Source organism: Oncorhynchus keta, chromosome 1, assembly GCF_023373465.1.
Source record: "Oncorhynchus keta strain PuntledgeMale-10-30-2019 chromosome 1, Oket_V2, whole genome shotgun sequence".
Classification (NCBI taxonomy): domain Eukaryota; kingdom Metazoa; phylum Chordata; class Actinopteri; order Salmoniformes; family Salmonidae; genus Oncorhynchus; species Oncorhynchus keta.
Window position 1 is genome coordinate 44338144 of NC_068421.1, and position 11521 is coordinate 44349664.

An 11521-nucleotide genomic window follows, 5' to 3' on the forward strand; every position below is an offset into this window, starting at 1 on the left:
CCATGACACAAATATATTTCTCCCTCCCAGTCCTTTTTCCACCCAACCTCATCTATATTTGTAGAATGAGTTTCCTGTAAACAATAGATATTATATTCTCTTTTAGCCATGTAAAAATGTATCTTTTTTTTTTATGATCTGCGAAGCCATTACAATTATAACTGGCTATACTTATTTCCAGACTTACCATAATGACACCCAAGTTTCAATTATACTTACCACAACCAATGTTTGTAGACTTACCATTAAAAAGCACCACAATTATTTAAGTGTCAAAAAATGGTGCCGAAGAGGATGGCTAACGTTTTACATGTCTGTAATCAATTGTGCTATTTTGTTCTATTTTTTTAATTTTTTACATTTATTTTTTTTAGCGTTGTTTGTAACTAGTTTTTTAAACTTATTTTGTACACAATGTTGCTGCTTCCGTCTCTTATGATCTAAAATAACTTCTGGACATCAGAACTGGGATTACTCACCATGGACTGGAAGAATCTTTTTCATTTAACGAGTCCGACGAGAAAGATATACTGCTCTCCCGGGAACAGGCCCAGATCCCCACCTTTTGCGTGAAGAAAAGACGGCGGAAAAGAGGACGCAGATCAGGCTGCCTTTTGAGAATTCTTAGGCGAGCGAGTAAACTCCCATTGCCATCAATTCTACTTCAGTATCATTAGAAAATAAAATAGATGACCTATGATTACGATTATCCTATTAACGGGACATTAAAAACGGTAATATGTTATGTTTCACTGAGTCATGGCTGAACGAAGACACAGACAATATAGAGCTGGAGGGATTTTAAATGCACCGGCAGAACAGAGACGCTACCTCTGGTAAGACGAGGGGTGGGGGTGTGTCTTTTTATCAATAACAGCTGGTGCACACAGTCTAATATTAAGGAAGTCTCGAGGTATTGCTCACCTGAGGTAGAGTAGCTTATGATAAGCTGTAGACCACACTATCCACCAAGAGAGTTCTCATCTATATTATTTGTAGCTGTCTATTTACCACCACAAACCGATGCTGGCACTAAGACCGCACTCAACCAACCCTATAAGGCCATAAGCAAACAAGAAAATGCTCACCCAGAAGCGTAGCTCCTAGTGGCTGGGGACTTTAATGCAGGCAAACTTAAATCAGTTTTACCACATTTTTACCAGCAAGTCACATGTGCAACCAGAAGGGAAAAAAATCCAGACCACCTTTACTCCACACACAGAGATGCATACAAAGCTCTCCCCCGCCCTCCATTTGGCCAATCTGACCATAATTCTACCCTCCTTATTCCTACTTACAAGCAAAAACTAAAGCAGGAAGTACCCGTGACTCACTCAATACGGAAGTGGTCAGATGGCGCAGTTGCTACGCTACAGGACTGTTTTGCTAGCACAGACTGGAATATGTTCCGGGATTCATCCAATTGCATTGAGGAGTATACCACCTCAGTCATTGGCATCATCAATAATTGCATCGACGACGTTGTCCCCAAGGCTAGAGCTGCCGCTTTCAAGGAGCGGGACAATAATCCGGATGCCTATAAGAATTCCTGCTATGCCCTCGGACAAACCATCAAACAAGCAATACATGATTAAGATTGAATCCTACTACACTGGCTCTGACGCTAATCAGATTTGGCAGGGCTTTAAAACTTTTACGGACTACAAAGAGAATCCCAGACGCAAGCTGTCCAGTGACGCGGGCCTACCAGACGAGCTAAATGCATTTTATTCTCGCTTCAAGGCAAGCAACACTGAAGCATGCACTAGAGCACCAGCTGTTCTTGATGCCTGTGTGATAACGCTCTCGGTAGCCGATGTGAGCAAGACCTTTAAACAGGTCAACATTCACAAAGCTGCAGGTCCAGATGGATTACCAGGACGTGTACTCAAAGCATGCCCGGATCAACTGGCAAGTGTCTTCACTGACATTTTTAACCTCTCCCTGACTGAGTCTGTAATACCTACATGTTTCAAGCAGACCACCATAGTCCCCGTGCCCAAGGAAGCAAAGATAACTTGCCTAAATGATTACCGCCCGTAGCACTCACATCGGTAGCCATGAAGTGCTTTGAAAGGCCGGCCATGGCTCACATCAACAGCATCCTCCCGGATACCCTAGACCCACTCCAATTCGCATACTGCCTCAATAGATCCACAGATGAAGCAATCTCAATCGCACTCCACACTGCCCTTTCCCACCTGGACAAAAGTAACACCTATGTGAGAATGCTGTTCATTGACTACAGCTCAGCTTTCAACACCATAGTGCCCACGAAGCTCATCACTAAGCTAAGGACCCTGGGACTAAACACCTCCCTCTGCAACTGGATCCTGGACTCCCTGACGGGCCGCCCCCAGGTGGTGAGGGTAGGCAACAAGACGTTTGCCACGCTGATCCTCAACACTGGGCCCCCTCAGGGGTTTGTACATAGTCCTCCCTGTTCACTCTCAACTGCGTGGCCAAGCACGACTCCAACACCGTCATTAAGTTTGCTGATGACACAACAGTCTTTAGGGAGGAGGTCAGAGATGTGGTCGTGTGGTGCCAGGACAACAACCTCTCCCTCAATGTGAGCAAGACAAAGGAGCTGATCTTGGACTACAGGAAAAGGCAAGCCGAACAGGCCCCCATTAACATCGTCAGGGCTGTAGTGGAGTAGGTTGAGAGTTTCATGTTCCCTGGTGTCCACATCACCAACGATCTATCATGGTCCAAGCACACCAAGACAGTCGTGAAGAGGACACGACAAAACCTTTTCCCCCTCGGGAGACTGAAAAGATTTGGCATGGGTTTTGGCATCCCCAGATCCTCAAAAGTTCTACAGCCTCACTATCGAGATATAATATTCCACCCACTAAAACCTCCCCCCATATCTAGGTCTGTTATCACTAAGACCATCAGACCATCTCCCTGACTCATGACGCACCTTTGCGTCCTAAGGCAAGCCCTTGGCCGCCAATTGGCGTTGGCCAGAGGGGAATACGGGCAGTCCCATGATAACATATATATGAGGGTGTTTAAGAGAACTAACCAAATAACATGGAAAACAGTCAGAAAAAAATAAATAGTAACAATAATTGATAATATTAATATAAATAATAACAGCACAATCTTATAAATGCATGCTCATATTTAGAAAGTCTATAACCATGTCAGCCCAGCCTGCTCAGTTCATTGGAATCAATTGTTTGAAAATGTTTGAAAAAATGAAGAGAAAACAACCTAAATATATCACAAGACCAGTCCTTTTTTTTATGTCCAATACATGCAAGACATATTTCATGTAGTCCTCATCATATCCTGTTGTTTTCCGACAAAAAAAAGTAAGGAAAAAAAGAACATGGATTCTAACGGCTGCTAATGACTGGAAGTAAAAATGTGTCTTAGGAATCACACTGCCCATAAAGGACTACCCAAGTTACAATCAACTCTGACACAGCCATGGCACGACAGCCAAGAATACATGCAGTACTGACAATCCAGAGCGAGTGAACCTGTAAAACCAACCCTCTCTCCACCCATACACATTTAGTTTTTTATTCCACGGTCATTACTCTATCACATTGGCTGTTGTACATCTAGGCCTAAATCATTAGGATCAACGATATAAAAGGTAGCATAAATATTATATATAAATATATAATTATACCTCTCTCTCACATAGACAAGTGCTTCCATAAGCCATTTATTGTGTTAGTTCTACCGTTAACGTAATTATTTTTTCATTTTTGTATCCCCTTTTTTCACCCCAGTTTCGTAGTATCCAATTGTTTTAGTAGTTACTATCTTGTCTCATTGCTACAACTCCCGTACGGGCTCGGGAGAGACGAAGGTCGAGAGTCATGCATCCTCCGAAACACAACCCAACCAAGCAGCACTGCTTCTTAACACAGCGCGCATCCAACCCGGAAGCCAGCCGCACCAATGTGTCGGAGGAAACACTGTGCTCGATGAGACAAGGACATCCCGACCGGCCAAACCCTCCCTAACCCGGATGACGCTAGGCCAATTGTGCGTTGCCCCATGGACCTCCTGGTCGCGGTCGGCTGCGACAGAGCCTGGGCTCGAACCCAAAGTCTCTGGCCTTAGACCAGTGCGCCACCCGGGAGTCCCGTTTTACCGTTAACTTTAATCAGTTTATCCAAGTGTTAACTAACCCGCCACACACTAATAGAGACAACAAACCTGTTGACAATACCTAATCAATTTGCTGGTGTGTATCAGAACAGCTCTCTTGCTATTGGGTCAAATCTTTTTTTCTCTGCACAGACACCGCAGGTTGGGAAACATGTCCTGCTGCGGAGGGAAGGCCTACGACACCAGCAGTGGCCAGATGAAGTGCTGTGCAGGGACTCTGTACGACCTGCAGGTTCAGGGCAGGCTCACAGAGGATGCCCAGTGCTGTGGGAATATCCTGATGGAGGCCGGCTCCACTCAGACCTGCTGCTCTGCCCCAGGGCTAGACCTGCTCTACCCTACCCAGTCAGGGTTCACCTGCTGTGGGCACCGCTACCCCAACTCCTCCCTGTGGTCCTGCTGCGCGGGGGTTCTGCACCCAAGGTCTGAACGAAACACCACCAGCATGAACATGATTCCAGGTCAGTGGGAACAGGATACATTCCGAACTTGACTCCCATTTTTCATCGATCCATGATTTATGTCAGTTTGGTTTATGTCTTTTTATCTCTGGGCCATACGAAAGACCAACCCACAGCCCAAACGAATGATATGATGATTCTATATGTAGTTCATAAATGATAAACGGGGTGTGTTTTGATGGGTCCCTGTATGGATTCTGTCTCTGTCTAAGTCCATTTGATTAGACTGTTGTTTACTACCCTCAGGACCCAGGCTTCTACCACTGGGGGATTTGAAGACGGAAGATCTGTGTTACACCGAAGGTAAGGCCTCCAGTTTGCAGCACAGAGTGAAGGAAACATGAATCTATACTTTGACCTCTAGCAAGAACAGTGGGAAGCACTTGAATCTACACTGAACAAAAATGTGACCGACCGGCTGGATTCGGTCTTATGTAGCAACATTTGAGGTGGTGTTTTTGGATAAAAGTATAGACTCAGAGCTAGAAAATGGCATATCATGCACTAGAGTTGAGGAACAATGGGAAAGTAAATTCTGCTTTGAAAGTTGATTAACTTGTAACCCCACTTTTGAGAAAATGGCCCTTGAATGTTTTGGTACCACTACTGGAGAGCTCTTCTTTGTCTACACCCATTCAGCATCGTTCACATCCCCTTAAGCCAGCCCCACCCTTCTCTTTAAGGATTCACATGTGAGGCTAAACAGAGTGAGTACACCTTGTAGTGGGGACAATAAAAGGCCACTTTAAAATGTGCAGTTTTGTCACACAACACAATCCCAGAGACGTCTCAAGTTTTGAGGGAGCGTGCAATTGGCAAACTGACTGCAGGAATGTCCACCAGAGCTGTTAATTTTTCTACCATAAGCTGCTTCCAACATCATTTGATAGAATTTGGCAGTACGTCCAACCGCAGACCACTTGTAACCAGTCCAGGACCTCCACATCCGGCTTCTTCTTCATCTGAGGGGTGGTTGGGAGGGTGCTGAGGAGTAGTTCTGTCTGTAATAAAGTCATTTTGTGGGGGGAAATTATTTCTGATTGGCTGGGCCTAGCTCTCCAGTGGATCCCCTCCCAGGCCCAGCCATGGCTACACCCCTACACAGTGATGTGAATTCCATAGATTAGGGCCTAATTTATTTGTTTAAATTGATTGATTTCCTTATATGAACTGTAACTTAGTCAAATCTTTGAAATTGTTGCATGTTCTGTTTATATCTTTGTTCAGTATACAGTTGAAGTTGGAAGTTTACATACACTTAGGTTGGTGTCATTAAAAATTGTTTTTCAACCACTCCACACATTTCTTGTTAACAAACTATAGTTTTGGCAAGTCGGTTAGGACATCTACATTATGCATGACACAAGTAATATTTCCAGCTATTTTTTTACAGACAGATTATTTCAATTATAATTCACTGTATCACAATTCCAGTGGGTCAGAAGTTTACATACACTAAATAGATTGTGCCTTTAAACAGCTCGGAAAATTCCAGAAAATTATGTCACGGCTTTAGAAGCTTCTGATAGGCAAATTAACATAATTTGAGTCAATTGGAGGTGTACCTGTGGAGGTATCTCTGTGCTTGACATCATTGGAAAATCAAAAGAAATCAACCAAGACCTCAGAAACAAAATTGTAGACCTCCACAAGTCTGGTTCATCCTTGGGAGCAATTTCAAACACCTGAAGGTACCACGTTAATCTGTACAAACAATAGTACGCAAGTATAAACAACATGGGACCACGCAGCCGTCATACCACTCAGGAAGGAGACGCGTTCTGTCTCATAGAGAGGAACATACTTTGGTGCGAAAAGTGCAAATCAATCCCAGAATAACAGCAACGGACCTTGTGAAGATGCTGTTGGAAACAGGTATAAAGGTATCTTTATCCACAGTAAAACGAGTCCTATATCGACATAACCTGAAAGGCCGTTCAGCAAGGAAGAAGCCACTGCTCCAAAACCACACCACAAAACTGCACATGGGGACAAAGATCGTACTTTTTGGAAAAATGTCCTCTCTGATGAAACAAAAATATAACTTTTTGGCCATAATAACCATTGTTATATTTGGAGGAAAAAGGGGGAGGTTTGCAAGCCGAAGAACACCATCCCAACCGTGAAGCACGGCGGTGGCAGCATCATGTTGTGGGGGGTGCTTTGCTGCAGGAGGGACTGGAGCACTTCACAAAATAGATGGCATCATGAGGGAGGAAAATTATGTGGATATATTGAAGCAACATCTTAAGACATCAGTCAGGAAGTTAAAGCTTGGTCGCAAATGGACAATGACCCCAAGCATACTTCCAAAGTTGTGGCAAAATGGCATAAGGACAGCAAAGTCAAGGTATTGGAGTTTCCATCACAAAGCCCTGACCTCAATCCTATAGAAAATGTGTGGGCAGATCTGACTCAGTTACACCAGCTCTGTCAGGAGGAATGGGACAAAATTCACCCAACTTATTGTGGGAAGCTTGTGGAAGGCTACCCGAAACATTTGACCCAAGTTAAACAATTTAAAGACAATACCACCAAATATTAATTGAGTGTATGTAAAGTTCTGACCCACTGGAAATATGATAAAAGAAATAAAAGCTGAAATATATAATTCTCTCTTCTATTTTTCTGACATTTCACATTCTTAAAAAATTGTGGTGATCCTAACTGACCGAAGAAAGGGAATTTTTACTAGGATTAAATGTCAGGAATTGTGAAAACTGAGTTTATATGTATTTGCCTAACGTGTATGTAAAACTTCCGACTTCAACTGTACTTTATTTTTGACACCGAGTACAGTGGCTTCACAAAGCTGATCTGAATTTTGTGTCCAGTTCTGCTAGGAACAGTGGAGAGTGTGTCTATGAAGATGAACGAGCGGTCCATCGTGATGGTAAACGCCATGTCTTTGCTGGCCTCTCGTGGCAATGTCAGCACCCTGCCTTCCCCTCTGTACCACACATTACCCGACCACTGCAGCTCCCCTGAACTGGTGCCGGGCAACACTTACATCTGGGTGAAAACAGGATTCATCTCTGATCTCAGTGATCATTCCTCCCCTCTCCATTCCATCCTTTCCAGGTGCTGAACCTTTATCTCGCCCAGAGGAAAGAAGCCCAACCCTCTCAACATAATGTGAATTCTGGGTATTTCCATAGCCTATTGCTGAGAAATCTGGTATGTTAACTGTTAAAGCTTAAAACTAGCATCTTTATAGTCTCTAATGAGCCAAATCTCTGGATAAGCCATATTGTGTCAGTCTGGGTAGTGGTGGTGTACTGACTAGATGTTTTGTTGGTTTAAAGAGGCAATTGGTGCATGCATTTCTGGACTTTCACGTTAGTGCATTCAGAAAGTATTATTATTATTATTATTATATTAGTGCATTCAGAAAGTATTCAGACCTTGACTTTTTCCACATTTTGTTATGTTACAGCCTCATTTTAAAATTGATTGAATAGTTTCCCCCCCTCATCAATCTACAGACAATACCCCATAATGACAAAGCAAAAACAGTTTTTATTTTGCAAATGTTCAAAAAATATTTTAAAAACATCACATTTACATAAGTATTCAGACCCTTTACTCAGTACTTTGTTGAATCACCTTTGGCAGCAATTACAGCCTAGTGTCCTCTAGGATATGACGCTACAAGCTTGGCACACCTCAAATCAAATGTATTTATATAGCCCTTCTTACAAACAGCAAGCAATGCAGGTGTAGAAGCACGGTGGAGACATACCCCAAGCGACTTACAGCTGTAATCGCAGCAAAAGGTGGCGCAACAAAATATTAACTTAAGGGGGCTGAATAATTTTGCACGCCCAATTTCAGTTTTTGATTTGTTAAAAAAGTTTGAAATATCCAATAAATGTCGTTCCACTTCATGATTGTGTCCCACTTGTTGTTGATTCTTCACAAAAAAATACAGTTTTATATCTTTGTTTGAAATGTGGCAAAAGGTCGCAAAGTTCAAGGGGGCCGAATACTTTCGCAAGGCACTGTATGTGTGTGTGTGTATATATATATATATATATATATATATATATATATATATACCGATTGATTCTTAAAGAATACAATTTGTCTCATGGGTTTAGTTCAACAGTGGGTACATCCATCCCTCAGCTGTTTACCAAAGACAGTGGCAGGGTGTACCTGCAGATTTGTTGCCTGAACATTTGTTTGAACAACAGAGTGCCCCTTTAATGGTGCTATGTTAATAAAAATATTTTCTTAGAGTACCACAGTATGAGTCATTATACCCATAAAAGTGATTTTAAAAACACTTCAAATAAGGGCTATGTTTTGTGAAGGCTTACCATGGCATCAGTTTTTGATAACTGCCGAATCGAGGAAAAGCTAAGAATTTCTGCATTAACCATCTGTTAACTAAATTTAGTAAGGAATAAATTGGCAAAATATCCTTAAGTTGACAATTCTGTGAACTGTCTTGGACATGTTTGAAATTTACACAATACCTGTTAGCAAAGGTATCGTCTAAAGATGACGTGCAGGAGCTTGCAAGGATTTGTAGTCTTGATGATCTACTTTGATGCTAATTATCATTTTCAAAAGCTGAGAATAAATATAACCGAATATATTGATAAGTCACCTTGTCCAAGAGAGATTTACACGGTTAATACAATTTCACGCCCGGATAAGCCTACACAAAACACAGCCCTTATTTGAAGTGTTTCTAAAATCCCCTATCGGAATAATAAATGGTGGAAAAACGATTGGAACCATTTCCCTGTTTGACCACTAGGTTTTCTGGGTATATGACTCATCCACTGTGGGACTCTATGGCTATTCCCTCCAAATCCATACTGAAGCCATTTCTTCACTGAATGTTAACGCTTCGTTCAATGTGACACTATCATCGTAGGAGTAAACATGTCTGTGAAGTGATTGCACCATGTTGTGAAACATCAGGAAATAAAGCCTAAATTTAAGCAAGTATTTGTGTAGGTGTGTGACTTTACCACGGGTTGCCTTTATGCCAGCATTTCCCAAACTGTGTTCTGGGCACCCCAAGGGGTGCATGTTTTGTTTTTTGCCCTAGCACTACACTGCGGATTCAAATAATCTAAGCTTGATGATTAGTTATTTGAAACAGCTGGGAAGTGCTATGGAATAAAAATGTTCAGCCCTTGGGGTCCCCAGGACCAAGTTTGGGAAACACTGCTTTATGCTATTCCACATACAGTGAGTGTACAAAACATCACGAACACCTGCTCTTTCCATGATAGACTGGGTGAATCCAGTTGATGTCACTCGTTAAATCCTCTCCAATCGGTAGATGAAGGGGAGGACACAGGTTAAAATGTATTTTTAAGGCATGGATTGTGTTTATGTGCCATTGAGGGTGAATGTGCGAGACAAAATATTTGAGTGTCTTTGAACTGGGTATGGTAGTAGGTGCCAGCCGAACCGGTTTGAGTGGCAAGAACTGCAACGCTGCTGGGTTTTTCTCACTCAAAGGTTTCCCGTGCGTATCAAGAATGGTCCACCACCCAAAGGACATCCAGCCAACTTGACAACTGTGGGAAGAATTGGAGTCAGCATTGGCCAGCATCCCTGTGGAACGCTTTTGACACCTTGTAGTGTCCATGCACCTACGAATTGAGGCTGTTCTGAGGGTGGGGTTGTTAATGTCTTAGGTGTTCTTAAGGTGTTCTTAATGTTTTGTAGACTGTGTATGTCAAGGTGGTCCTGCTTGGCGTGTGAATATAGTATAACAATTTTAAAAATCAAAAGTCCAAGCAAAGACTTGTATATCAGCTATTGCTAGACATTTTGACATCAGTATTAACATTACAAGCTGAGATTTTGTAGTTTCAGAACATACTAAATACATTCAAGTGACTGAGAAACAAATCAAGTCATTAATATATTGATATTAATACATACAATACTGTTGTTGTTTTTTTGCTCAAGTTTGGAACATCGAACATTTGTTTAAAACTTCTTTCGGCTGCCGGGATTGATATGACAACAGCCAGGGAAAGTGCAGGGCGCCAAATTCAAAACATCAGAAATCCCATAATTAAAATTCCTCAAACATACAAGTATTTCAGACCATTTTAAAGATACACTTCTTGTTAATCCCACCACAGTGTCCGATTTCAAATAGGCTTTACAGCGAAAGCACCACAAATGATTATGTTAGGTCAGAGCCAAGTCACAGAAAAACACAGCCATTTTTACAGCCAAAGAGAGGAGTCACAAAAATCTGAAATAGAGAGAGAATTAATCACTAACTGTTGATATAATTTCATTATTACAATATATTTTCATTAATTGAATTCACTTAGTCTATTTTATGAGAATTTGTAAGATTCTTATTAGCGTAAAATAGACGGAGACCAGTCTTATCAAAATTAGATAGTAGTATTTATTCTCGGAGCGCGCTGCCATGTAACCACGAACAACAGTTTATATACAAAATATGACGTCATTGGTTCTAGAATGAATCTCCTCCTGTCGACCAAGATAAACGCAGGTTTAAAAGTTCATTCCGACCTACTAGCGCACACACATGACACACAATATAACTGAATTAACTCTTGATCCCTCACCATTATCCATCACCACTTAGCTGACAGTTCCAGTTCCAACGGAAAACCTATGAAAAAAAAATGTCTTTATCTGAACATTCCAGTGCTAAGTTGAGTCGGTTCAACCATAGGTTAATTACCCTTTCTGCTTACTTAAAAAAAAAACACTTCCAATCTTCTCCAATCTGGCTGGAATGGTATTTATTTTATTTAATTACCCTGTTTCAGGATCCACAATCCCTCACTTATGACTTCATATTGTTAATTAGATATAACAAAACAGAGTATAAGTTTACTTAGTTACAGTTCTATTTATAATGGGGATATTGGTTAGTAATTTATTCATACAATTCCTAACAC

At 41.6% G+C, this 11521-nt stretch overlaps 1 protein-coding gene across 5 annotated transcripts in view; it reads left to right on the top strand.

Annotated features, from left to right (window-relative positions):
* LOC118386041 (usherin-like) overlaps positions 1-9561 on the top strand; it is a 48946-nt gene extending 39385 nt beyond the window's left edge. For all 5 annotated transcript variants that reach the window (XM_035773435.2, XM_035773443.2, XM_035773416.2 and 2 more), the window contains 3 exons: positions 4273-4601; positions 4848-4904; positions 7436-9561. In XM_035773435.2, the coding sequence (XP_035629328.1) occupies positions 4273-4601; positions 4848-4904; positions 7436-7689 (640 nt within the window). In that variant the 3' untranslated portion in view covers positions 7690-9561. The remainder of the gene's footprint in view (positions 1-4272; positions 4602-4847; positions 4905-7435) is intronic.
* Positions 9562-11521: the final 1960 nt, after the last annotated feature.